The 26,862-nt window shown below is 51.1% G+C and overlaps 6 protein-coding genes across 6 annotated transcripts; 3 read left to right on the top strand and 3 right to left on the bottom strand.

The window, feature by feature from the left end:
* Positions 1-2,610: 2,610 nt before the first annotated feature.
* On the bottom strand, positions 2,611-10,789 carry PpBr36_03379 (uncharacterized protein; the record flags this gene model as incomplete). Its single annotated transcript, XM_029890551.1, has 8 exons — positions 2,611-2,708; positions 2,791-2,847; positions 2,906-5,784; positions 5,970-6,082; positions 6,163-6,382; positions 6,444-7,129; positions 7,190-10,008; positions 10,075-10,789. 8 exons carry the CDS (start codon positions 10,787-10,789, stop codon positions 2,611-2,613), a joined length of 7,587 nt encoding a protein of 2,528 aa, XP_029752732.1.
* A 1,977-nt stretch (positions 10,790-12,766) lies between these two features.
* On the top strand, positions 12,767-13,865 carry PpBr36_03378 (uncharacterized protein; the record flags this gene model as incomplete). Its single annotated transcript, XM_029890550.1, has 3 exons — positions 12,767-12,822; positions 12,898-12,948; positions 13,247-13,865. The coding sequence occupies 3 exons, from the start codon at positions 12,767-12,769 to the stop codon at positions 13,863-13,865; spliced, it is 726 nt and encodes a 241-aa protein (XP_029752733.1).
* Positions 13,866-14,886: 1,021 nt separating this feature from the next.
* Positions 14,887-16,263, top strand: PpBr36_03377 (uncharacterized protein; the record flags this gene model as incomplete). The annotated part of the gene is made up of 2 exons (XM_029890549.1): positions 14,887-15,112; positions 15,224-16,263. The coding sequence occupies 2 exons, from the start codon at positions 14,887-14,889 to the stop codon at positions 16,261-16,263; spliced, it is 1,266 nt and encodes a 421-aa protein (XP_029752736.1).
* A 455-nt stretch (positions 16,264-16,718) lies between these two features.
* Positions 16,719-18,379, bottom strand: PpBr36_03376 (uncharacterized protein; the record flags this gene model as incomplete). The annotated part of the gene is made up of 2 exons (XM_029890548.1): positions 18,250-18,379; positions 16,719-18,172 (listed from the first exon to the last, which is right to left on the bottom strand). The coding sequence occupies exons 1-2, from the start codon at positions 18,350-18,352 to the stop codon at positions 16,719-16,721; spliced, it is 1,557 nt and encodes a 518-aa protein (XP_029752737.1). The 5' UTR covers positions 18,353-18,379.
* A 1,914-nt stretch (positions 18,380-20,293) lies between these two features.
* Positions 20,294-24,955, top strand: PpBr36_03375 (uncharacterized protein; the record flags this gene model as incomplete). Its single annotated transcript, XM_029890547.1, has 6 exons — positions 20,294-20,311; positions 20,413-20,547; positions 20,625-23,114; positions 23,265-23,619; positions 23,675-24,408; positions 24,491-24,955. The coding sequence occupies 6 exons, from the start codon at positions 20,294-20,296 to the stop codon at positions 24,953-24,955; spliced, it is 4,197 nt and encodes a 1,398-aa protein (XP_029752734.1).
* A 579-nt stretch (positions 24,956-25,534) lies between these two features.
* PpBr36_03374 (uncharacterized protein) lies at positions 25,535-26,593 on the bottom strand (the record flags this gene model as incomplete). The annotated part of the gene is made up of 3 exons (XM_029890546.1): positions 25,535-25,821; positions 25,918-26,128; positions 26,294-26,593. 3 exons carry the CDS (start codon positions 26,591-26,593, stop codon positions 25,535-25,537), a joined length of 798 nt encoding a protein of 265 aa, XP_029752735.1.
* Between the last annotated feature and the right edge of the window lie 269 nt (positions 26,594-26,862).

Raw genomic sequence — 26,862 nt, 5'->3', positions numbered from 1 at the left:
CCGGGGTGGGTAAGCTTTCACAAAAAGAAGAAAGAATTTCCCCGAACGGCGAGTTGGGCCTATTCCCAGAGTGTGGAGAAAGGAACTTGGCGGGCCCCACTCTGAACAAAAAAAGATCTCCCCAAGGTTGCAGGCGTCTAAACTAACCTTGTGCCAACCATGCATACCTACAGTACATTATGTATCAGCAAACTTGAAACATGCAGTGAAAAAATGAATGGGCTTCTCGAAGCTATGTGTGGCAAAAGATGATGCTGTTTCACAATTTTTTTTTTTCCCCAGTTTGCTTTGAAAGTAGCCATATTATTTTCCACGACCACAAGCTTGGTTTGGCTGAAGGGCTTGGCAGCATCCCAAAACCATCATCAAAATAGATGATGATGAGTGGAAACTTGGCGCCCTGATTTTTACCTGTGTTTTGTTTGTATTTCATGTTTGTTCCTTCTTCCATATGATGCATCTATTTTATCCTTTTTTTTTCTCCTCAATTTACAGTGCTTTTTTTTGCATTGTTTTTGAATGGATTCTCTGACTGTACCCGTTACCACCCAATACCAGCTTTCAAAGCACTTGGCTCGCACAGTGAGCTGCCTTGAACAGTAAAACCGCACCCCCGCATCTGGCAGTGACTCTAGAGTAGTAATCAACAACCACATGCCATCAAAAGAGAGAGGCAGAGTCGTCTCGTTAATGAATCTGCGGCAGCCATCCGAAAAGTGAGACCTGTCAAATTAAAAAAGAAAAAGAAAAAAAAAAACAAGTTGCACAAAACAAATCAAATCAGGAGGACAAACAAGAAACAATTCGGAGGTGGTATTGGTCATCACATGTTTGCTTTGGGGGCCAAGAAAAGGAGGAAAAAAAAAAAGTCCTCGGCGGTTAGAGGAGGATTCTCTTAATTTTGGAATCAATGTCTGAATTGTGATGTGCGACGAGTTTGGGGGGTTAAAAAAAAGAAAAAGAAAAAGAAAAAAAATTACATACGTAGTAGTTCATCACATCTAGTGTAGAAACAAGATCCAAGGCCAGATACCTGAGTGGCTGTCTCATTTTCGTTGCGGCGGTCGAATCACACAACATTGAATCAGAACAAGTCGGATTTCCGCCTATTGACCGGGACCCCCGACCCCGACTGTCCTGCATTCCGGTACGGATGACGTCCCCATATTCGTCTCTTTAATTGGCCATCTATCCCGAAAGAAGAAGAAAAACAACAATCTTTGACCCGAAAAAAAGAAAAAAAGAAAGCAAGGCACGGTCTCGGCAGATCCCCGCCTTGGAACAGGGGAGTAACCAAAAATGTAAAAATAGCAACCTTTTTCTATAGCACACTCCACTGGGTAACCTACCCGAGCATCTGGTTGCCTTGATTGGTACTAGCCTCCCGACTAGGGTCCAGCCCAGCTGGAAAGTCCCGGCCTTTCATGATTCAGGGGCGGGGGCCTGAAGATGCAGGATATGCACCCACCTACCAAAGAGAGTACCTTACTTGCTAGTGAAGCGCTAAGTAACTACAGTAAAGGAAATGAAGATGGAGATAGATGACTTGAAATTAAACATGCAACGTCTTCCGGAACTTTCAAGAACCGGGCGACTAGACAAGTTGGGCTACATGTCACCTCGCCAGTCATTCGGTCTGCGTGCCACTTACGACTGAAATCCCTTTTCTCTTTGAGCGCTCCGCATCATCCTTCCAATGGGTTACGTCGGGGGCCCCCGTAGGACCGGAGATGGGAAAGAGGGCAAAGGGTACGTACGGAGTGCTCCATTCTATGCCCTTGTCAAGAAAGGCTGCACAACTATCATTGCGCAGCAAACCAGGTCCTCATATTTGTTACAGGTCGTTGTATTTGCTCCAGAGAAGGCATCCGTCTAGCAGCTCTCCTCCGAGTACCTAAATCGCTCACTTTGAGCGCCAACATCCCTGACCTGCACCTCCGTACGGGCTGGCACCGTCCTTCATTTTGCTGGTGCTTTATATGCTGTAAGCTCCGTGATTTCTCCACCAAAACTCATATTCCCAAAAGCATGACAATCTGTCCATTCAAACAATGGAATGTGGTGGAGTTGACGCCTGTATCGACGACGGGGGGAAAAAAAGGAAAAGAAAGTACAAATAGGAAAATAACGGAAAAAGAAGAAGAAAAAGGGGAAGACGAGATCTTGGCTAGAAAACCAAAAAAAAAAGAAAAGAAAAAAAAAATCTGAAAGGGGTAGTCGCTTGGGAGTAATTCCCGTGTCCCCAACGCCAATACCAAACAAATCATTGATTGCGAGTAAATGCAGAGGCCGTATCTCTGTTTCCTATTCCATTCCATGTGTGGCCTGCCGTTCGATTACGGGTATCATACCATCATGACCTGCCAATGCCCTTGTGCTATAACTCACCGCAACGTCAAGAATAAATCCGGCTTTTTTTTTCTTCTTTTTTGCAAAAAGGTTGGTAAAAGGACAAACCAAAAAATGAGGGTTGAATAGTTCCGGTCCCAACGCCGTCTTAACCGTCCTTCTATCTCTCATGTCTTCATCAAGTCGTAATATTGGCCTACAAGCAAGCCATTACGGTCGTGCCGTGTATACCAGCGGCCGAGCCGCCCTTTTTGTTGTCGTTTATTGAAGCTCGGCGTCTATAAGCTCCCCAGTCGTTTGCATCGTAAAGTCACCGATGCTATCCATGGGCTCTGACGATTCGCACGAGTTCTCCCATTCTTCCAATGGCAAGCAAAACGTTAGTCATGTTTGAGTATCGGTGCATGCGTCACTCATGCCTGTCAGTCGCATTGGACATACCCGAGGCATCATCGTCGAGTTCTTCCACCATCAACTGTTGAAGTTGTCTTATAACCTCTGCATCAAAGTTAGCCATCAATAAACCTAATGACCAAGAATCTAATCTGATACGTACCACGCCTAGCTGGCCAGTAAATCTCTGGGCTTTGTGGCAGCGACGGTTGCAATGCCGGCCCACTCCCGTCCGTCTCGACCGCAAAGAAGGGATCGCATTCTCGGAATAGACTTTCAAACACCTTTCCGACCTGGTGCTGACACGGTTGCTGACGACTAATGTACTGGTCATTCAAGAAGCGAATACATTCCCATCCCAGTCTCTGTGCGGCAAGATCGACTGCTTTTGCACGAGCTTCACCGCCGGACTCCTCCGGGAATTCATGTGAGGGCCCAAAACAGAAGATCTCCTGTTTTAGGAATTCGATGGCATCCCCACCAACTTGAGGTTCGATGTAGTTCAACAGACCAGGTGCCCATCTGTGGACATTTTCGAGACCGTCGGCCGGGTACGAAGGTTGAGACTCACGCTCTGACAGCAACAAGTCGTGAAATACATCTCGGTGGAATTCCAGAAAGGCCCTGCCTTCGTTATTCTGCAGATTCCTCGACTGTTCGCATATTTGCATAAAGAGGTCATTCACCCGGTCTCTGTCCTGACTCGTGCGGCAGCAGACAACGGCAGCACGAAGAAAGGGTGTGACCGGATAGGAAACCATGGCCCCGGTGATCCCTGCCATCAATGTATCGAACACTTTGGATTGTGTGTAAGAGCTGATGCGCACGAGCGCGGCAATGATTTCTTCCACTTCAGGGGGGCTCTGACCAAGGCAGAGTAGCTTGTCCAGAAATATATTGTTCTCGGTTCGAGGCCAGTCACGTCCAATCAATCCCAACTCGTTTGTCGTCATCTCATGCAGAGATGTCTGATCCCGATATGCCGTGTACAGTCGTGTGTTTAACAACTGTTGCATGTTTCTGGCATCGTTCGAATCGAGACTCTTGGGTCCTTGCATACTAGCCAGAAGATCTGCAAGCAATCCAATAATGGCATCGTAATTTGGTTGTCGGGTTGCCATCCTGCGCGAAACCGCCTGAGCCATCCGGGCAAATTGTGGGTTGCTGTCGTTCGAGTCCGCCGCAATGATGAGAATGAGCTTGTATAGATGGCCATGATCCAGAAACACAGCCTTCTCTAAGCTTCCCAAGAGGACGAAAGAAAGCATGAACCCAAAGACTTCGGCCCAGGAGCGTATGTTCACGTGGAAGTGAGCCCACAGCTCGTCTATCAGACGCATGGCCTGTTGCAGGTAGCAGCTGTCATCGAACAAGTCCATCGGCCGGTGTGGAGTGGCGCCAGAGGACTGCTGCCAGCGAGCCTGAGCGCTCTCAATGACAGAAATCATAACCTGCGCAATGTTTTTCCTCACCTGCGCATCAGGACTTCGCTGAACCATCCTTTGAAATGCAATTGGCCGGTCGCTAAAGTACTTAAGAACTGCCGACGAGGCATTCTTGTCTTCCCTAGTCCAGTTGTATATGGACATCAAAAGTCTGTTGAACTCGGGCAGGTCCTTCGCGCGAGAAGCGACCTGATCCAGATGACCAAGTGCCATCTCCACAGTGTCACTGTCTGCTTTGGTCCACTGAAACTTATCCTCGCTAGACCGCATCTTACAGTTCAGAATCATAGCGTGATGAACCAGGTTGATTTGACCAGGATCGAATAAGCAATGTCGCCGCAGCAGCAATGTGTTCTCTTGGTGAATATGCGCAGCCAAATCAGCAGGAACTTGGGCGCGAAGAGGTCCGGGCTCGTTGAGTGTAGCCAGGATATCTTGTTCACGGGCCAGGTCAGACGAGCGTTGATAGAAGAGCATGTAAGCGCTGTAAGTCTTGTCAAATGGCTGGCTTGTACCATCATAGGCGGCGCGAATCTCGGATCCACCGAAGCAAGAACCTTCAATGAGCTGAGGATCCCATGCCGTTACCATATCATCGTTGAACTCGACCCAGCTGTCCTGTGAGCCACTCGGAGTCGGTCGCTCGCGAATGTATGAGTAGTAGTGACCCGACTCGGCTGTCCCGGAATGCACCAAGACGCCAACAAGCTCAAACATGTCGGGCGGGCCTGTTTTCGACGGATCGGCCAGGTGCTCTACCGTGTACGGGCGCATGTCAATATGTGTGGGGAACGAGAAAAAGTCGTTGATCTTGTTGCGTGTCAGAGACCGCAAGTTGAAATCGAATCGCTTCAGGTGGAAAATGAGGTTGTTTGGAATGTCCTTCAGACATGCTCTCTTCACGGCGTCCACATGTCGATCACAAGTAGAGCACTTGTACTTGTTGTCACCACCCATGATCTCGCCTTCGACATAGGCTTCCAGGCTCTCTTGCAGACTGCTCTTGCCTTTGATGTCGCACTGAATGGCGGAAAAAGGCTCCAGCCGCTCCGATATGTGCTCACATTCCTGAGATCGCACCTGTTGAACCAGCTGGCCGCCATAAAACGATCTGAGGGTCTTTTTATCCTCGGCCGAGGGCAACTGAGCCTCCCAACGGTCAAAAAGGAGATTGTAGAACTCATCTACATCCATTTGATTGTGAATGTCGATTGGCGTATCGTCATAGGTCCTGATGCTGTCTACGCAGTCTGCTGGATCGATAAACCGCTGATGACTATCCTGTAGATAGGAAAAGACCTTTTGAGTCGTGAAAAGTAGCTTTTGCGTGTACTCGGGGTCCTGTACCCTGGCTTCCAGCATAAACTTTCGAAACCCCACATTCATGAATAGCTGTGTGAACAGCGAATTAAGATAGCATGTGTTGGACAAGTTCCTCAGCCCGGCATAGCCGCATGACGATCGGATCGCCCTGTTACGGTCAAAATTAAATGGTATGTCGTAGTGATAGGGGTCTTCGTCGTTGCCTGGATCGCAGGGTACTAAACTCTTGAGGTCCGCCAGCAATGTGTCCAGCCGAGCTCTGCTGGATGCTACACTGAGCATCAGCGTATGGGTTAGGAGTTGCCGTGTTTGTGGGTGTATGACCGGTCGAGGCAACGGATGATCGACCCGCCTGGTCCATGGAGGGAAGAGATGTTTCCAAAATATCTTCCGGGGAAGCGTTCTGCAACAATGTCAGACAAATTCAGGGTCGGAGTGGCCTTTCATGACTTTACTCACGGCATAATCGTCAGAGTGGTATCGATGAGAGCATCCTTAGGGTTCAGCATCATTATCATCATATGAGCGAGGACCTGGGGAACCACATCTATGTAGTCCGGCTGCGTAACGTCCTATAAGTGATTGGAGAAAGTTAGTCCAATTTGCCGATCCAGCCAGACACGAACAGGACCAGACTCCTGTTGCAACTTACCTCCCAGGTCTCATAGGATATCAACATGTCTGTAGTGATATCCAAGGTTTCTTGCACATCGAGGGTGGCTGAGTTCGATTCCTTCATCATCTGAAATAGATCCTTCCAAAGCTCAAATGTCTCACGAGACTTGTCACGATAATCTTGGGAGGTAGTGACAAGCTGGCAAATCAAGTCCCAAAAGAAGCGCTCCACCTCTGCTGGTGAGACTGCAGGAAGACTGTTATAAAGCGTCAGCAAAACTTCGGGGCCCCCAAAATAATGTGCGTTTCAGCGCCTACCTGTTTCTTTCCTTGAACAGGGCCATGATGCCGTTCTGCACCCGGGAGCGCACAACTGGATTCGCTTCTTGAAGTAGGAGCCTCTTGATCTGTTCTGAGATCTCAGCCGATCCCACAAATTCATCCCAGCAACAACGTTTGCATACAGCACACGCGAGAACTGCATGGAATATCTTGAGAGCCAGCTCGGACGCGTCATCGGCCATAGTTGAGTCGGTTGTTAAAAGCAATAGCGACACAAGCCGGTCAAGAAGCTCGCCATCCAGATATTCGACGACCTTGGCGCCCGATTTTACCAATTCCTCGTCCGCCTTGGAGTTCCTAGTTAGAACGAATTTTTCCAGGACTGTCGTGATTATCATTGTGATTGTCTTGATCATCTGCGAACGAGTCGCTTGGGTGGGACAGCCCTCAACGACATCGTCACTACGAAGAGCTGCAGCTGCGAGAAAGAATATTCTTCCTGTTATTTCACTGAGAGACCGCTTCGAGGCTTCAGACCATATTCCCGTAGGAAAATTGGTTGCCCGCTGGTTGAAATAAACGAGTTTGTTCAAGACAGACACAGCATACAGAGACTTGAAGGTCTGGCCAGGTGGGAAAATGACAGTGGGGCTAGTGGACGGGTCCAAGGTAGAAATGAGCATTTGCTCGTCGAGTGGAAGCTTGATGAGGAAAGAGTATATCTATAAAAGCCAAGTCGTTAGGTACCAATGGGACCTTATCAGTAAGTGTGGCAAGCTTACCTCGTTAGCCAGAGGCTCTTCCATCGCGAGACAGTCCCAGAGCTTGTCGAAATGTGAGAGGATCTCGACCTCTACCGGTGAAGCTCCTGGGCGAACCTTTGCAGGGGCCTTCACGACCGACTCCCGCTTGACAAGAAGAAATCCGTCATGGATTTGCAAATCTTCCAAAGACTTGCAGATATCAGCTTCACGCGGCACAAAAGGCTTGCCGCGGTAGAAGATACGATAGTTCTCAAAGCCTGTCGCTTCTTGCAGGCTCGCTAAGAGCGAAGAAGCTGTGTTGCGTCTGCCAATGTGCAGGGTCTTGACTTCGGTATTTGTCTCGCCATCGAATCCTTGAAATTTGAGACCAGCCGGATCACCCTCAACTTCATCAGGCAGAGCAAGTGGCAACGACGGCAGGTCGGGCGTCGCAAAATACGCTACCTCACTGTGGAGATGGTGAAAGTTCTTCAACACCTTGAGCGATCTTATGAAGCGCGAAGACTGCTCCTGCATCTGAGATTCACTTGCGACTACCACCATATTTTCGTCGTCTCCGCTTGATGTATCACCGCTGAACGTCTTCAGGCGTTCGGCCGCTGCAAGAAGTTGCTTGAGACACCTGTCAACAAAAGCCAAGTGGACTTTCCGGGCTCGGTAAATCGAAAACCCCCGAATGGATTCGCTGTTGAGATATATATCGCTCACAAGTGTCTGGATTGCCAGCTGCTCCAGACCAGGGTCACTTGTCGTCATTATAATCCGCCAAATCTGCTCGATTGCAGCCCAATCGGGACTGTCCTGGTCATCCAGCAGGTCGCACGCGGGGTTGTTGACGGCAGGTAAAACACAGAGACGTATCAGGTCCAGAGTGCCGCTGCACAGGTACTCGGATGGTAGCGAAGGGAGATACTCTGTCCAGCATACTGCCACGAACTCATTGTCCGGACGTGTGCTCTTGCAATTATTAAGAATCCGCCAGGAAGCAGTGCGATCCTCAGGGCAGGCTGCGTCTTTACCAACCATCAAACCCCAGAGCCGATTGCCTAGTCTGGTTGAGGTCAGCGCATTTGGCTGACTCTGCAGGAGCAGGTTCAACATCTCTCGCCGTGGAGCATTTTGTTGGCCATCAATAACAGCAGGGTATCCGCTCTTCCGTCCGAGCGAGACAGCATGCTCCAGCTCGTCAACCAGTAGTTGTGCAAACGAATACTTAGAGATGAGCATGGGCAGTTCTCTAACTCGGCTTGGATGCATCAAGTTCCATATCGCTGAGAGACTCCCCACTGTTGTAGGTGACTTGGATGCGATGTCTTGAATGCATTCTTCGTAGAGCGCCGCCCTCCCCTCGGCATCCGGGCCATATGCCAACAATTCTTTGAACTTCGCGGTCGCAAAGTCACGGATATCATGGCAGGTTACAGTCAGTTTGGCACCCAGAATCGACGACTCTCGCATCAACCTCACGCAGAGCCGATAAGGGGCTGTCTCGAGCCGCTCGTGTGGTGTCTTCTGTGAAGCATGACGCAAGACATGATCAACCAATTCCCGGACAGTCGGGGTGAACGCCTCGATGGGAAGCGTATTGAACTTCTGACAGAAGTATAGCAGGCCATCGTAGTGAAGGAGCTGCACAATGCGACAAAACATGCGTAGGAGTGCGTCCGAAATTCGGGGGTCCTGAGTTGTCGTTGCCGTCTGCCAAAGGAGATCAGTGTGCTTCTCTGTGTATGTATTAGTGACTAGCAGGAAGCCAATGATGTTGCCGCTCTCAGCTGTAATCTCGGGATGGCATGTTGGACCGAGAATGTAGGATATAAGCTCTGATTGCAGCAGATAGTCGGCGAAGAAATGCTGCACAGCAAGATTCCTCGAGTCGTTTGCTGGCTCGCTGAATCGCTTCCAGCACGCCACCATGTCGTTACACATAGACGTGACTGCCATGACACGGAGTTGCATTTGACTGGACATGATTAGTCTGCTGAAGAGAGTGAAACGATACCTGGAAGAGATTACTTCAGGGACTAGACTCTGATGTATAAGGGGATATGTCCTGCGGAAATCTTCGACGAGCTTGAGCGCTCCTGGGTGCTCAGGATTCAAGAGCGCAAGCTTCATGACATCTCCCAGATGTCTTATCAAGCAACCCGTATGCTCGTGAGAAAGATTCGTAATGCCTTTCTCCGTCAGCGTCGACAGAGCAGCTGCCACAATGCTATACAGCTCGAAAGCGAGATGCGACCGCTGCCGGATTCTCTCCGTCGAGTTCTGGGCGTCCAGAGTCGCCATCAGGAAATAAAGCTGACATATGGAGTCAAGGTTATCGCTAAGCCTCGGTAAACTGCCGAGTAGGTCAACTTGAGCACGAGCAAGCTTGAGAAGCACGCTGTACACGCCTGCTTCCGCGTGTCTTGCCAGACAGCCAGCGAAGCAGTTGGCCACCGCGGCTGCATCGTACTGCACACCATATTGCCCTTGCACCGAGCTCTCGTCGCGTACACAAAGCTGGATTAATACTGGTAGATAAAATGGTGAAATCAAATCCAGCTCCCTGAGATCTGTCGTGGCATCAACGCGGTGCAGTGTTGACAAATCGAGTATCACGAACGAAGCCGTAAGAGCAGCAAATTCTGAATAAATGCTGGGTAGGGCCGCTCTGATGTCACGATCCCTGGTAGTATTTCTTCGGTAATGTGCACACGAAATTATGTCAGGGAGGCCTTGCCAGAGATACATATTTCTCTGATAGGCGTCGATCAGCGCAGGGTAATTCGCAGCTCTAGTGAAATCATGCAGTTCTCCCACGTATCGATCGATAGCTGTTGTCATCTTTTCATCTACATGACCAGAAGCATGTCAGCCTTTCGACACCACCCGATTTTGGAGTACCACCCGCTACTTACGTGTCAATATATGAGTACTGGCTCGCTGGAGGCTCTCTTGCTGGTGTTCATCTTCGTTTCGGTAGGGGAAGGATGGCGGCTCTTCGGGAGCCGGCATGTCACCAACTTGGCTCTCCTGCACAAGCAAGATTTGCGGCTCGTCCATGATCAGGCTCCCTTCGTCCTCTGGTTGATGAATCACCTCCACCGGCGGACTGCCTCCCATGGCTGAGGACGTGGGTGTAGATGTAGGAATTTCTAACTGAAGATCATCCATCACAGATGATTCCACGCTGAGCTTCACGTCATCGGAACCATCATTCTGGGCCGTGCCAGCTTGACTCCTGGAAGACAAGGGCGAGGATTGTATTGCGTTTGACGGTTGTTGCGTATTCCGCAGATTGATAGTCACACGACTGGAAACCGGTTCTGCCGAAGCACCTGTATCGGTCGTATTCTGCTCCGGGGTGCGGGGGCCGCTTGGGTCGGTATCTAGCCTCATCTCGACGTCGTCCGGCGGCGGCCGGGTGGCTTCTTTGGGTGTTTCCAAGGCGCCCGGTGAGCCCTCGGTTCCCGGGCCGCTGGACCGGCAAGGCGAGGCACCGCCGCTCAACGAGGTACGACGGCGCTTACGGGCCGAGTGTTCGTCGTCGTCAAAGGGGTTCGGTCGTGTTGAACAGGGTTCTGAAGAGGCAGCGCGTTCTCTCGGCGATCTGGGGCTGGATGGTTGGTCCATCTGATTGATGCAGCAGTAGGAGGACACGGGATCGATTGCTCAAGCTCGAGTCTCTCCTGGGCGCCGCGCAAGACAGCCGGGTGACAGCTCCGCAGCTCCCTCTGAACTAGCATACGTCAAGCGGGATGGTTATCTGTTGGAGAGAAGGTCCTCGTCAGTTGAGAATAGCAAACTTCCCCGGCGCATGGATCAAGCCGGGGGCCAAGCTAGGTGCTTCGTGTGGGGTAAATAGACTGTCTGTCAAATTACGAGGATGCTTCAAAAGTAACAAAGAGGTGACGATGCAAAGGCGACCGTGACAAGGCTATGGGAATTTGGTTTCCACGAGCACTGCGACGGTGCAAATTCGTGCAGTCAAGGCAGGTTCAAGGCTAAACGCAACCCAGCCAGATTCTACAGTAAGATTAGGTAGCTTGTAGGGATCTAGGTAGGCAAGTTGAACGGAAATCCCTGGGCTGCGGCAGTGTGATAGCCCATCTGGGCAGGTAGGTGGAGGTAAGGCAGAGGGGAGTGAATGGCAGGTCAGGTAAGTACCTAGACTAGAAGGTGGGGAAGCCTGAAGGTAACCGATGGTGGGCGGTGGGTCTGGAAGGATGATTGCCTAAAAATCAACGCCGAGCTTTGTACGAAGTATGAAACTTCGACTAGCACGAGAGCAACAAAGAAGGTATTTGTAGAAGTATGACGAAGTTGTGGGCGGATAGGTGAAGCGCCTCAAGGCAGGTATGAGATAGGCAGGCAGGGACCAGGCTGAAGTGGATATGTTCATGTAGACGGGTAGCCAGGCGTGAAGTGGGTGAGCGCGGGCGGGAAGAAGCTGTGGCCTCTTGGGGCATCTGCACTTACTACCGCCGGGTTGGAGCTTGGGGCGTAAAGAAATTCGGTCGCCAGGTTGCCACCACACACTCGATAGGGCTTTTCAAAATCAAGCTCAAAGCTGAAGTAAACGCGTCGGCGACGGACAAATCTACTGGGGAGGACGAGTGAAGAATGATTTAGAAGTTGCAATACGGATTTATGATGGGTTTTGTTTGTCGGTTCTGCAGTTTTTGTTTGCTGCAAAGAAGTTGTAGCTTGGTCAAGAGAATCGACATGTCAGTGGTCTTGGTAGGGGTGGCATTATAACGCGGGGAAGGGTAGGGGTTCAAACCTAAGGTACCTTTTCCGCACACGCCTTGGACTCCGCAGCCTGTGTTTGCCTGTCTTTTATGTCTCTTTTTTCCACATCAAACAAGGCAAGCAATGATCACAAGGGAATACTGGTGATTTTTATGCCGCTGAAAGCCAGCCTGTGGATGCACTAAGTAGTAAAGCTTGCTGCACATGAATATTGAGAAGAAAGCAGGTTGCTCCAGTCATAGCATGTGCAGAAATTAATTATGGTGCTTCGTACAAACAAAGTCATGATAGCAGCAGTCCAGTCACGTCCATGACAGCATCCCGTCGAATGACGCGTTCCAAGATTAAGCGTGACGGACCCACCAACTGGGCTGGTGCATTATGTAATGGCCGAGCCGCTACTCTACTCACTGCTGTGGACGTGACATTCGTTACTGTTGTCTGATTTCGTCGCTGCATACGGGATTTGTTTTATTTTTATACTTGGGTGTCACTGAAGCATAAAAAACTTTGTAGCGGATTAGCTGGATTTCCCAGAAATTTCTTGACTTGTTTTGGTTGAGTGAATGGGAGCAGCCCTGCTTCACATGTCATACTGTATGCACGCCAGATTACACCTCTGGCAGTCGCACTTTGACTTGCCCCATCGCTTTCTTTGAGTTCCATCGAGGGATAACAGGCCCCACTTGTTTTTCCATCTTCAGAACACCCGAACTCTTGGGTCATTAATATTGACTGTCACATTGAATAACCTTTTTCGTTCACTCAAGGCGCCCAAGATACGAGCCGTGTTAGCAAATAGCCTTGGGCCTTAGGGTAGCACTACTTTTTCGGCACTTCACAGAGAACTGCTTCATCATGGAACGCAAGAGGCTATTACATCAACTCGACACCCCATATTCTGCTGTTCAGTGGTGAGTCTCAGATCCGCCAAAGATTTTTGCGTTTAGCTAGGCGAAGAAACTAATAAGGTTTGTGCCGCTTGCTAGGCCCCATGTGCTACCTGAAGATCAGGATACAGTGTTGGAACTCCTCTGCAGGTGAGTTGTCGCTCAAACAGACGGGCTTTGATTTTTGTTGCATAGGCCGCTTCCAGCGTCGAGGGCTTTTTTTTTTTCTTGCATCCGTGCATTTGCATGGTCATGCGAAACTAGTTTTTTTTTTCTTTCTAGAATCCACAGGGTACTTAGACCAGACCACCTGTGGTGCGCTGGCACCGATTATGTCAAGTAGACCAATGGACTTGTTGGTGCCACTGAACTGAGCTTTAGGGTACTTGCTGCAATATCTCATATCAGGCGTATGTGATTCTAACCGAATTTTGGCATCAACAAACAGCCTTCTTTCCCCTTTGGGCGATTATCGACGAGCGCATTTGGCTCCATCTAGGGGCAAGCGCAGCAAGAAAAAGTCAAAAAGGCAAGCTTCGGATGGCCAAACCCCAGGCTCTGAGCGTGTTAAGCCACCTCCACCGGAGCTTTCGGCCTTTGTCGACGTTGGCTTGGCCAGCATCACTAGATGCCTTCAGGAGAATTCTGAGTCTTCCATAATCAGCTCCAGCGATGATCAACAGTCCCCCGAGAACTCGAAAAGGACCCCATATGCCATGATTCTTGTGGCCCGATCTGGACATTCCTCTGCCTTTCACTCACACTTTCCGCAAATGGTTGCGATGGCATCACAATCTCGCCCAGATCAGCCTTCTATCCGCTTGGTAGGCTTCAGCAAGTCTTGTGAAGACCGCCTGAGCGATTGTCTTGGGGTTCCAAGAGTCTCGAGCGTTGCATTGCGGGCTGGAGCACCGTTGTCAAAACCGCTCATTGAGTTTGTCCGACAAAATGTTCCTGTCATTGAGATCCCTTGGGTGAAGGAGGTGGCGGCCGGATACCAGGAGACAAAGATCAAAACAGTCGAGGCATCTGTAGGTCGCAAGAAGCAAAGAGTGGCAAAAACATAACCAGCCTATCTTGCCAAGTCGACTCTGATCATTGTCAAAATCCGAGTTGGGTTGGTGATGCCGGCAATACAAAGAGGCTGAGTCCAGCTGTTGTCAGAAAGCAAGTTTCAATTGACGATGGTTGTAGCGTATAGTTCGCGAAGTATCGACCTTTAAGTTGCGTGCCATAACAATTTATGACTAGAGGAATACTTAAGCCTTTTGCTCAGCAAGGTCTTTTTTTTATTTTTTATTTTTTTTATAGAGAAAGCCCCTTGGCTTTTTTTAGCAGAGATTCGCACAAGACTCTCCAAAAATCAAAAACTGAGATGGCTTCTCTATGGAACAAGAACAACCCAGACTCGTTTCGTGCCTTCCTTCTTTGTCAAGCAGAATACGCTCGTAGAAACCGAAGCGAACGTCACATCAGGGGCCCTAAATATGTTAAGCTCAGTGTTTTGCGATGTAGTAGAAGCAAGGCACTGTATAAATGTAAAATACCTATCTTTCTATTTAGGAAGGTACGGTCAAGTTCCACTCAGGTTGTTGTCAACTGTCCGGCTGATGAAGGAAGCGGACTTTCACCAGTAACTACAGGCCAGGTCTAGGGGCAAGGAGGATAAACCATGCGACACCGCTATCTTATTCAGCACAAACAGGAGCTGAGTGCCCATGCCGTCGACACAAAACGGGGACATAAGGCATCATACCAACCACAGTCATTGGCGGCCAAGACTTCGTCTCTTTCCAACCACCGGCCTCAGAGTCCTCAGTTCTCGAGCTAATAAGGTCAGGATTTTTCATTAGATACTGCCTTTCAAATGTACTGATCTCGGCTCCTTTAACGGTCACCGTGCTGGTAACTGGAAGAGTCGTATTCTGCTCACGAAGCCGTCTCCATATCAAGGCAGGCACACAATTTCCACGCCACAACTGATCTTTTCGTTTCCAACCTTGTTTCGCTGGAGTCCAACCTACGCCAATTAATTGACCGCTAGTTTCTCGGCTTTGCACCGTAACTCTCTCTGTCTTTCGAGTCAAGATGTCGAGCTACACAGCGGAACAGCTTGCTGTCGCTCGTGAACTCTCAGCAGGCTATAGATCACGTAGCGGCAAGTCCAGAGGCAGAGCAACCGGCCGGCCAGGCGGTGGCATCTCAGGTTTTTCATATCCCACCCGAGCCTCCATTATTAGACCGCAGGCATCCCTACTTGCTTCAGGCGGTGGTCAGGCAAGCGGCTCTGGCAGAATTGCCTTACGTGGCAATGGTAAGTGCCAAAGATCATGGGTTGTCGGTGGACTCTCGGGACGTCTAGGCTGTGCTCGAGGCATTCTAGGATTCGCCTTATAACGCAAATACTAATAACATAATGTTCCAGCAGGAGCTTCCCGAGATGCTGCACCTGCCACCGGTGGCCGATGCAGTGGTAGACCAGCTCGTAATACTCACCCAGTCAGCGTCCCAACGGGTCGAACATCCGCCAGTCCATTCACCAATCCCAACTACTCCCCCGCAAACATAGCTCGGGGACAGGGCGACACCCCCCGGGTCTCAGATTACGCCGCATCGGCTACGGAAACGGTCGGTGCCAGCTACGTCTGCGGAAATCATGGCAACACGCTGGGAGTGTCTCGCCCTGCTCATTTACATGCCAACCCAATCATGGTAGCTGACACTGAAGTCACAAATGGTCATGGCTCGGCTTATGTCAGAGAGCATATCAAGCCAGATCCGCAAGTTCATGGTTCAGGCGCAGCTCCCATAGAGGATAACAAGAAAATCGATGCACACTATACTGCTACTTCGGATAGTCCATCAAAAGCTATGTCTGAACCAGACCATTGCCCTTTCCCTAATAGCCTCGCAAACGGAAACTCGAATCCGGGCATCATTGAAGTTGAAGTTGCTGAGGGACAGAAAGCAAAGATTGACACATCTCAGCCCGTGATCTGGAACTGGATGAGCGGCGAGGCACCCAAAGTCCGGCCACCTACAGCCATTGCAGAGGATTCGGAGTCTCTTTACGAAGACTCGGCTGATATTTTTTCAAAGAAACCATTCGGCCACCGCCTTCCGTCTCTGATCTTGGAGCCTATAGTGCACTTCGACCACAATTTGCCGCCTCCGGTTGTTGAGTACTATCAATCGCCCAGTGAGCAGTCAATTGATCGAGACTATGATTCTTTTCAAGACACAACCACACAAAAACATCAACAGGCAGAGCCTTCCGGGCATCAGCACGGGAATTGCACGTGCGATAGGGACCTAAGAACTGTCAAGGGTTTGCGAGGCTCTCGCTTCTCACAAGACGATACGCGGCCGGCACGGAACCAGAATCGGTTTACCGGTGCCTGCCCCGTTCACTACGAGCAAACAGTCCATGAGCTTGGTACCACCTTATCAAGCTTCATACTTTGACTCCGCGAATTGGGCAGATACTAGTTTGGTCGGTATTGTCAAACATGACTTCATAGTCGACCGATTTGCCCAAGCTCTGAGGAATAATTTCACCGTAACACACACCTTTTTAACTTGCTTTGCCCTTGCGGCATCATTTTCTAGTGACATCTCTGTATTCATAACCAGGGTACTGTTTTACCGAAATGACGTCCTAGCCAGCCTACCTTCGAATTCAAGGACACAATCATCTGCCCGAAGTACGCGGATGACAAAGTGATGATACGGATAGGGGCTTTTTTTCGGATACTTGAGGTTTCAGTAGCGCATTACCCTTTTGACATCATACATTCTGCCTGCTGCCGCATGAAAATGAACGAACCGGTAGGAAAAGATAGCAAGGTAATAAATTCAGGCAACTGGGCCCAGAATGAGGTTAATAATAAAAATAATGAGAAGGGATTTGGGATATGTGACTAAAAACGAGATATGTCTCTCCCAAAGAGCCATGATATAAACCAGAAGAATGGCACAACAATCTTATTGCGCACGCTCAGGCTTTTTGTCAAGTATGCCGTCCGCCACAAAACCCAGGCGGCACGTCCTTTTAGTTCGTCGGCGCTGCTTTGGTGAATCGCGCGCCAACCCCCAAGATAGGCCATAGTGCCCCAATTTCGGAATGAAAACGGTTTACTGCCGGCGACGTCCCCGCTGTTCAGGGCCTTGGATAGGTATACGGCCTGTTGCGATGCGACCTGTCCTGTCTTTGGCAGTGACTGATCAGCTTCGCAAAAAGCACAATCGCCAATGACGAAAACGTCGTCCATACTGGTTGATCTCCCCCCTGATGCATTGTCGACAAGTTGTGCGCGCATATGGCCGTCAGTCACAATGCCGCCAGTTTTGGCGTCACTTTTGAGGCGCCAAGACGGGTTTGAGTTTGAATCTCGGTCAGGGACTTGGTTGTCGACGAGCTTCTTGACCAGCGGATGCTGCATCAATCCAGTGCTCCAGACGACCATTCCTGCGCCGACTTCCTGGTCTCCGTGCTCTTTGATCTTGAGTTTCAAAACCTCCCCCTCCGCGCGTATGGCCTGCAAATGGTGCTCCGTACGTATCTCGATACCCTTGCGGTCAAAAAGCTCCATGGCGTAGCTGGCCAGCTCCTTGTCGAACATGGGGAGGACCGCCGGGGCGATGTCGTAGACGGTAATGCGTACCAGCTGGACAAGATCCGGGTATACCTTGATCAGATCCTCATAAACGAGGTCATGCAGCTCGGCCGCAAATTCGATGCCCGTCGGCCCGCCGCCTACCACAGCAAAGTGGAGCAGCTCGCGCTTCTGCTCGTCGGATACGGTCGGGTTGCTGGCACAGTGCTCGAATAGGGCGAGGATGCGAAGGCGAATGCGCTTTGCGTCGCCAACGTCGCGGAGAAAGTGAGCATGCTCGCGCACGCCGTCAATTTTGAATGTCTGCGAGTAGGCGCCCACTGCGATCACCAGCTTGTCGTACGGCACGTCGATCATAGGCCCCTTGTGCGGGGTGGTGGGAATTACGGCCCGACCGGGTATTGTGGCCGGCTCTGGCACAGGGATTGTGGTGTGGGAGGCGGCATCGTCGTCGATGCTGGCCTCAACCCGGACGACCTTGCGCGTGAAGTCGACGTCGTCTGCCCAGCCCTGATGGAATTTCACCTGGCGGATGCGGCGGACGGGCTCGGCCACGGCGCGGAACTCTAGAGTGCCAACGGCAGTGGAGGCCAGCAGGGGAGTAAAGACAAAGTGCGACCTGGGGGAAACGACAACGCGGTCGAATTTGGCTGGATCTAACGTCCTGGCAACGGCGTAGCCCGCCCAACCCGAGCCCAGTATCACGACCCGCTCCTTTCGTTTGCCATTAGGACTTCCTGTGGGCAGATTCTGATTGCCTGAGGGCTCTGTCAATATATCCTCTCATTTGGCGGCTGAGATGAATACTCCCCGACTAGACGTGACCTAGACTTACATTTTGCGGGACTTGATAATGATCTGAAGCACCCATGCGTGCCTTTTGTCTTAGTCCGTAATGTTATAAGAGCCTGTCTTCGTGCCGAGCAATTTAGAGTCATTTTGAGGACAACGGAATCACGATCAGGGACTAAATGGGGTCAGACGAAAGAAACCAATATGATGCACCTTTCTGAGTTCGGAACGATTCAGTATTGTAATCTATTTCGCCATTGATGATAATTACCATGGCCGGTATATGAAGGGGTCTAATGCCGGTTTGTTCCGTAACGCAAGTATGACACATGAATGATTGCGTAATGAATGCGATTGAGCCTCTCGGGAGCGTTGGTAACCAATTGATCAATCATAATCAATGCGCATGTGGGTTCTAGAACAAAATCAGAGATTTGCCATGTATTCTTGATATTCTTGGCCGTACTAGGCCAAGTAGAGGGTTCAGATGTGGGAATATGACGACAATTGGCCGGGTGGACGATTATCTCGATCCGAAAGCTCCGTAGTTCGCTCGGTCACTAGCTGAATGCGAGACAGGGTAAGGGCAGCCACAGACACGGGCCGGCGAGATTTGATGTCTCTGACCCCAAAGCTGATGGATGAACAATGTTAGATTTGGCATCGGAATGATCACTGAATCATAATTGAGGCTCTCGGGTTCCTGGAGTAGCTGAAAGTTACTCGGTGGGAGAATACGAAAGGTGATGGCAGCGCCGACAATGGGAGCCAATGTTGCGCGCATAGCATACAGGGTTTTGACGCATCGCAAGTGAAGGTCCGACTTGAAAGGTGACAAGTTTGCAGATCCAACCGAGCATTCGATTTGACATATCAATCAATTCAAAATCCAGTCGATCACAACAGATATTGTGTGTGCGCCCGAGGGGACCCTCAAGCATGGGGATGGGTAAACGGAGTGGGTGAATAAAATGCTGAGGGGACACCAACTCCACCTAATTATGAACGAGATTGAAAAGAGAGCAGACTAAGAAAAAAAAAAAGAAAAAAAAAACCTACTCATGCCACCCATCCTCAAACCACACGACCGTTGACACCTCGCTCAGGCTGGCAAGTTGGGCATGCAGTCAGAGTCTGACAGGGTCAGGGTTTGAAGGATTTTCGCACTCGTGATGAACACAGTGGCAAAGGGACACAGAGGACGCGATAGTAACCATAGTCACGGTACCCAACTGATCTCTGGTCGAGGAACCGTTATCAGAGGTGCAACGCAGCTCGAGTGGAGCAAACAAGGACATTTATGCAAAACATCGCGGGATGCGCCCATCGAGTTCCCAGTTCCCCTCAACTTGCAGCTGCATAGTCTGTTTTCCCAATACTGTGATTCGAGGAGTCGGAAAAGTGATGAAACTTGGTAGTAGAAAATGGCTCTGCGCCCAAGCAAATGGTGGGCCCCGCCGCGCAGAAAGCGCGAATCCAGGCAAGCCAGTGCCGACCCAAAGTGGGGCTCTCCCTCCAGTTGACCCGACAACCAAGCGGAAACATGCAGCTTCCCCATGTTGTGGTTTTGTTTACACTTTCACAGACCTGCAAAAGCAACAAGCAACGAAAGTCAGCAAGCACAGAGCCAATTGGACGAACCAGAGCCGAGCTTCTTCTATTTTGTTGTTGTCGACCTGAACCCCCCAGGAAACCTCTTTATCACCTGGCCATGCGCACATTGTAAACAATACCATTGGCTTTGTTGATCTTTGGTTTTCTGGGTTCCCCGATTTCCGTCTACCTCCCGTGCCACATCATCTACATTATCGTTTTTTTTTTTTTCATTTTTTGCTATACCATATTGGCGCTGCGCTGGCCGAGCTACCTGCACGCACACCTGCCCCAGCCAGCACTCGAACAATCACTTTGCGAATCTGATTTCCTGAGATTAAGTCGCTTTCGCGGCGGTCACTTTGCGCGCTTCGTTAGGGAGCCCCTTCCGCCACTTTTCTTTTTTTTTCTTTTCCACATCTCGCGCGGCAGAGCATGCTTGAGCCATCACCTTGCAGTGTTACCACCACCTAATCTATTCCCGAGACTGTAGGATGGCCTCGGAAGAATCGGTGAGGATCTATCCAGCTGAGGACCGTCGTCTCTGTCCAACGCCTTGTCGCGGGGGCGCCTTTTCTAAGCAGCACTCGATGCTAACTCCGGTCGTCTCTAGGTACAGCCATTGCGTCTGTCGAGGAATAGCGTCGCATCTCAGCCAGCGGTCGCCAGCTCTATTCCTCGCGCGTTGACCGAGATATCACCAACCGAGAAGCGACGAAACTCACCAAGCTGGAACCAGACCACCAAAGTGAGACCTTCCTTCCCTGGACCACATTCTTATGCCTTCCCTACTATGACTGACTTTGGCGTTTCCTCCTACCCCAGAAAATGACTCTCAGCACCGACTCTTCTCCATTCCAGTCATCCCCGCTGGATGGCGCCACCTCGCCTCGCCTGTTCTGGAAGAACCGCAACCTGAACTCGGAGAACAACTCGCTCTACGGAGGCCGCGCCGGCTCCCCATCACCCACACGACGCTCATCTATAGAGCGTCTTCAAAAGGCTTCTCGCGTCAAGAACAGCAACATCCTCGCTCTAGAGCAGAAGCAGGAATACGATCCCACCAGAATCCCGCAGGTAGAGCGACCCCTCGCTAAGGTCCAAGGCAACGCGTATGGCGGAACTGGGGCTGCCGGCCTGAGAAGCCCCGAGGCTAAGACCATGGGCCACCAGAGGACTGGGAGCAAGTCTAGTATTCCGCTATACAGCCCGACCAAGGCCCCCGCTCCAACCACTACTGGCACAAGCATCACCACTTCTCCTCCAGTATTCAACCCACCCCAGACTCCGGGCAAAGAGTCGACATCACCTATGAAATCATCATTATCCACGAGTCGCTTTAAGAGCAGTTACGATCAGGATTCGGCGGCGGAGAGCTCACAGGACGAACGTCAGTTGGCGAATGGCCGGTACCTCGGACGTCATGCGAAGAGCGTCACCTTCGACGCCGCACCTCCGCAAGTCAACGAGTATGAGATGGCCACCCCTGACTTGTCTTCCATTGGAAGCAATTCACGAGAGGGGAGCTTTGAGTCGGAAGAAGACGATGAGGACTACGGAGAACATTATGGCGTACACGAGCCTGGCGCCCACGACGACAGCTTCGATGCGTCTCTCGAAGATACAGACAAAACTCCTGTTGTAGGACCAGAGGACTGGAGACAGGACAGTCCGGCCGTGGCGCGCAACAGTCAGCTCGAGGATCCGTTCGACGGCAGCCCTATGCCGGAGACTGTCCCCACTATGGCGTCTAACGGACGACCTCAAACGAGCAGAGGAAACTCGGCCAGCTCCAACAACGGCGACCACCGGCCGCTTCCTCCTCTGCCTGGTGTTGCTCAGGCGGCAGGTGCTCAGCGCAACCTCCCATCGCCTCCGCCTGCATCGGCCTCGAGCAAGCCAGAGCAGCAGAACATCGGCAATGGCAGAATGCCACTCGAGGAGCGCCTCAGGCTTATGATGCTCTCGGATGGTGGCAAGACTGCTGCCGAGCAGCAGAGAGAACGCCGCATGCGCCGTGCCGGTGCTCGCGACCGGGTCGGTAGTCCCACACCAGAGCGCGAAGCTCCCAGCGCCAGCATCAATGCCAGCGCGAATGCCGACGTCGATGCCAGCTTCCAGGATGAGGAGGATGATCAGGTTGGCGACATCTCGGCTTTGGAGGAGTATCAGCTGCCGCCTAGGATCTCACGGGAATCCATTCTTCGTCGTGTCAATGGCAACAAGTCTCTCGAGCGCGATTCCGACTATCAATTCTCCTCTCCAATCCCAAGCTCAAGCCCCGAGCGTGCAAGTCCCGGACGCTCACTTTACAGCCCTGATCGTCCTCTTCCCCTTGATCCCGATGTTCCGATTCCGAGCACCGAGGACTCATATATGGATGATAGCGAGTCCAGCGTGGTGATACACCGGGATGAAGATGACGACGATCAAACTGACGACTCCTTGTACGACATGCCTGATGTCTACGATCCTACCCATAGTAACTTTGGTGATCGTGACACCACGGAGGACAGGTCGGACGACGACGAAGAAGACGAAGAGACCCGGGATGACATTGACTCTGAGAGTCACTACTCCGATCTTCCCGTAAGAAATACTCAGCCTGCAGCGGCTGAGGAAGATATTACAGCAACGCCTCGAGCTACATCCCCTGTCGAAGCTCCTGCTCCGGAAGAAAGCAAGGAGGAATCGCCTGAGCCACCCAAAGTTCCAGAAAAGCCCAGAACCATTGATTTTGGAAGCGACCTGCAAGGGTACATGCTGCCAAGGCCGGACAAGCTCGACACAACAAAGATTCCCCAACTCGAGTCGCCGTCGCAAAATCGGCCCTCCACTCCCGATCGTCCGGTGCTCTCCAAGCCTGAATACGATGGTTCAGGCTGGGGAGATGATGATGACTTCTCTGAGCCTGGTACCCCTGAGTCAGTGATTCACCATCCCATGCCCGATGACGATTACGACCCCGAGGACGAGTCGCCTCGCACTCCTCAGTCGCCCCGGGCATCCCCCGCCATTCCCGAGGAGTTTGCGACCATCAAAGCCTCCGGATCAAAGCTCAAAACTCGGCCATCAGCTACGCCGTCTGACTTGGTAGCCATGCGTGAAGCAAGGCGCCAAGTCAGTCGAGAGATCCCAGATGTGCCAGTTATTCCGGATCGCCACAAGAGCGGCCTGGGTACAGAGATGAGCATGTCTGAGAGCGAGGCCTTTCTCGAGCGTCACCCGAGCTTTAAGGAGCGAAGCCTCACATTGGACCTCGATCTTGGTCTAAGCCTCGATCAGGACTTTGACCGAGTGATAGAGTCACAAAAGGTTGCTAACCCTTATTTTTCCAAACCAAGCCCTCCAGCAAGCGCAGTCTCCTCACAGGTTCCGTCTGTACAAGCGTCAGAGGGTTCACGAGGCGATGGCGCAGATCCACCCATAGGGCCACAATACACTAACATTACATCCCGTAAACAGCGCGGTTACCTCATGCGTCAGAACACCAAGGTTGTTACAGCCAGCGACAAAGATCGTGACGAGTATCGGTTCGCTCGGTCCGCTGGAAACTCACCCGTAAAGCAGGATCGTCCGCAGTCGTGGACAGTCGAGCCATGGAACCCTCAAGTTAGGAAAAAGAGCGTCCGTAAACGACCCACCCCTTCATCAGGTCCTGCGCCTCCTCTACCAGGCCAAGAGAGCAACGTCGCTGGACTCAGCTCCCTCGCCGAAGATGAGCTCGCTGTCGATTTGACACCCGAGGACAATGGCGAAAGGGGACGGTTGTTTGTCAAAGTCATGGGCGTCAAGGACCTTGACCTACCTCTGCCAAGGAGTAAGTTTTTTCCACATGTTTCCATACCAATCAGTACATCGACTAACTGTACTAGACGAGCGGACCTGGTTCAGCCTCACCTTGGACAACGGCGTCCACTGTGTGACAACAGCTTGGTTAGAGTTGGCTCGCAACGCACCGATTGGGCAGGAGTTTGAGCTCGTTGTACCAAACGACCTTGAATTCCAGCTGACACTTAACGTGAAACTGGAGAAGCCTGCGCCGCAGAAGGTTATACAGTCACCCACTAAGCTCAGTCGGCCCAAGACGTCAACCTTTAGCAGGGTGTTTGCCTCGCCGAAGAAGCGCAAGGAAATGGAGATGCGCATGCGAGAGGAGGAGGAGCGCCTGGCGCGTGAGCAACAGGAGGCCAACGCCAGGCTGCGAAGCCGGCAGCAACCAACTGCTTGGGACCTTCTCTCACCTCTTGCTGCCGATGATGGCAGCTTTGCTCGCTCCTACATTTCTCTCAAGGAGCACGAATCGAAGTGTTTTGGTCGACCTTACGTCGTCGATGTTGCCTGCTTCAACGAATGGGCCGTGGAGGAAGCTGGCTTTGCTTCTAGCGTCAAGAGCAAGCGAGGTAACACGGGTCAGGTGGTTCGCCGTGCACCTTACAAGATTGGCAAGCTGGAGCTTCAGCTCCTTTTCGTGCCCAGGCCGAGAGGATGCTCTGACGACGATATGCCCAAGAGCATGAACTCTTGCATTCGGGAGATGCGCGCCGCCGAGGAGCGTCTTTCCCGGAACTGGGAGGGACCCTTGAGCCAACAGGGTGGTGATTGCCCAGTAAGTCATGTCTCTTGTGTCAAGAACAATTGGAAAGTAATAAGAAAAAAAGTTTGCTGACGATTATTTTAACTACGCATAGTACTGGCGCCGACGCTACTTCAAGCTTGTTGGCACAAAGTTGACTGCCTATCATGAGGCGACTCGTCAGCCTCGCGCTACCATTAACTTGGCCAACGCCAAGCGTCTGATTGATGACAGGCGCGCCTTGATGGAGAAAGAAACGACTGGCAAGGGTGGCAAACGTCGCCGATCCGCATTCGCCGAAGACGAGGAGGGCTACATGTTTGTCGAGGAAGGTTTCCGCATCCGTTTCAATAACGGTGAAATCATCGACTTCTACGCAGACACGGCCCAAGACAAGGAGGGCTGGATGAAGGTATTATCCGAGGTCATCGGACGTGACAGCATCAGTGGCGATGATGACAACGCCAGCCTCAGGACGAAGAACAGATGGTGCGAGCTCGTCCTCAAGCGGGAGGAGACCATCAAGAAGAGAGCTGAGGGTAGGCGAGTTCACTCGCGCACCAAGAGCATGCACCTGTGAGAAAGTTTTCTCGTGGTGTCTAGGGAGCATCTTCAGCTTGCTGTTAGAGGCTAGTTGGCTGTTCCCGTGATATTTCTTTTTTTTATGATTGGTGTTTCCTTTTTAATTTTCTTTTAAAGACATTGCATGGAATAGTTGTTATTCTTTTACTGTTCTTTTGCTCTTTGTCTCCTTTGTTTCTGCCGGAGTATATGGCATCTGGGTATTTAATGGTAGCTGCGTCGAGGAGGAGTGAAACGGTGTTTCTTTGTTGTATGGATTTTTCTGATCCGATTTTCCCGCGCTGGTTTGGTCAAGAAAAGGCGCAAAAAGAGAATATGGCGAATGGTGTACTGCATGGACATAGCAGGCGGGAAAGTCGGTGGCTGCTCCGAGACCGGTTCTTCGATTTCTTTTGACCCCTGGAGGGCCGGCCGTTGTAGCCTGTATGAAATTGTACCAAGATCATGATTGCTTGCTTCATACAGTACTTGAATTTTTTTTTTTTTTTTTTTTTTTTTTTTGTTATTATTTCCTGTTCTGTCGATTTGGTAGCCTGAATTAAATGTTTGGTACCAAACCACTTCCATCTGCCGTATGCTATTCCTGTCGTCTATTCCACTCAATGCAGTCCTCCAGCTTAACGCCGCTCCCGCCAAAGCAATCCAGGGCGCTGCCGATGGTCAGGTCGACCTTGCCATTGCTCAATCTCTTGACTGCGTCGAGGTCGTCGAGGTTTCTGCCACCCCCGGCGTACGTCACGGGTATGGAGCACCACTCGGCCAAGCTTTGAACAAGATCCTCATCTATACCGCCCTGAAGACCTTCGTTATCCGCAGCGTGAATGAGAAACTCGGAGCAGTATGGTTCGAGCTTCGTGATGGAGTCTGTGTTTTTTTATGCACGACTTGTTGTCAGTGGATTTCAAACTTCATTTCCATCGAGGCTGCCCTTGGTCCAGAGAGGGTTTGCCTGAGGTTTACGGCGCCGCTTGCCTTTGTTGACCTCCATGTCGGTCAGTGTCTGCCACTTGTTCATTGCAACAACCCACTTTGGCTCGGAGCCCGTGTCACGTCGACGGCACGACAGGTCGATGACGAGCTTGGATTTGTCATTGCCCAGGGCTGCGAGCACGGCGTCCAATCTTGACTGGCTGAAGCGGCCTTCAGGAAAGAGGAAGGAGGTTATAATGGCCTGATCTCGAGAGATAGAACGACATGCCACAAAGAGGAGTTTTTTTTTTTTTTTTTTTTGTTGATGTTAGCTTCTTATTTCAGCTCTGACAATACAACAAATGAAACAAAGTAAAAGATAGAGAAAAGAAAATGTGGAGATAGAGGGAGGGGGCGCAAGTCAGACCTTGTCGGCGCCGTTGGCGATCCACTCGGCGGCGTTCTTGTCCGTGATGCCGCCGCCGACCTGCAGGCCGCCGGGCCAGGCGGCGAGGGCCTCCTTGGCGGCGGTGTCGTTGCCCGGACCGAGCATGATGACGTGGGCGCCGACGAGGTTGGCGTCGCGGTACAGGCGGGCAAAGTGGGCAGGCGGATGGGGCGAGACGAAGTTGGTCCTCAGCTCCGACGTGCTGCTGTCCAGGGTGCCGCCGACGATCTGCTTGACCTGGCCTGCGTGCAGGTCGATGCAGGGCCGGAAGCGTGTCATTTTGTTTTGTTTTGTTTTGAAGGGGGCTGTTCTGGGAATGAAAGAATATATATACAACCACGGCCTCTTGGAGCTGAGATTTAATGCGGCCGATATTCTGGTTGTAGTTTATGTGCTGTGCGTGAGAATGACTGGGATGATTGTTGATTACAAGGTGAATTTGGCTCTGGCTCTCATTTTTCCCTCATGACTTACAACAAAGCAAAAAGAGGGAGAGAAAGATTATATGAGCAAATTTATTATCTCTTTTTTTTTTTTTTTTTTTTTTT

This window comes from Pyricularia pennisetigena, chromosome 3 (assembly GCF_004337985.1).
Source record: "Pyricularia pennisetigena strain Br36 chromosome 3, whole genome shotgun sequence".
In the NCBI taxonomy this organism is placed as follows: domain Eukaryota; kingdom Fungi; phylum Ascomycota; class Sordariomycetes; order Magnaporthales; family Pyriculariaceae; genus Pyricularia; species Pyricularia pennisetigena.
This window is presented reverse-complemented; position numbering and strand designations above follow the sequence as displayed.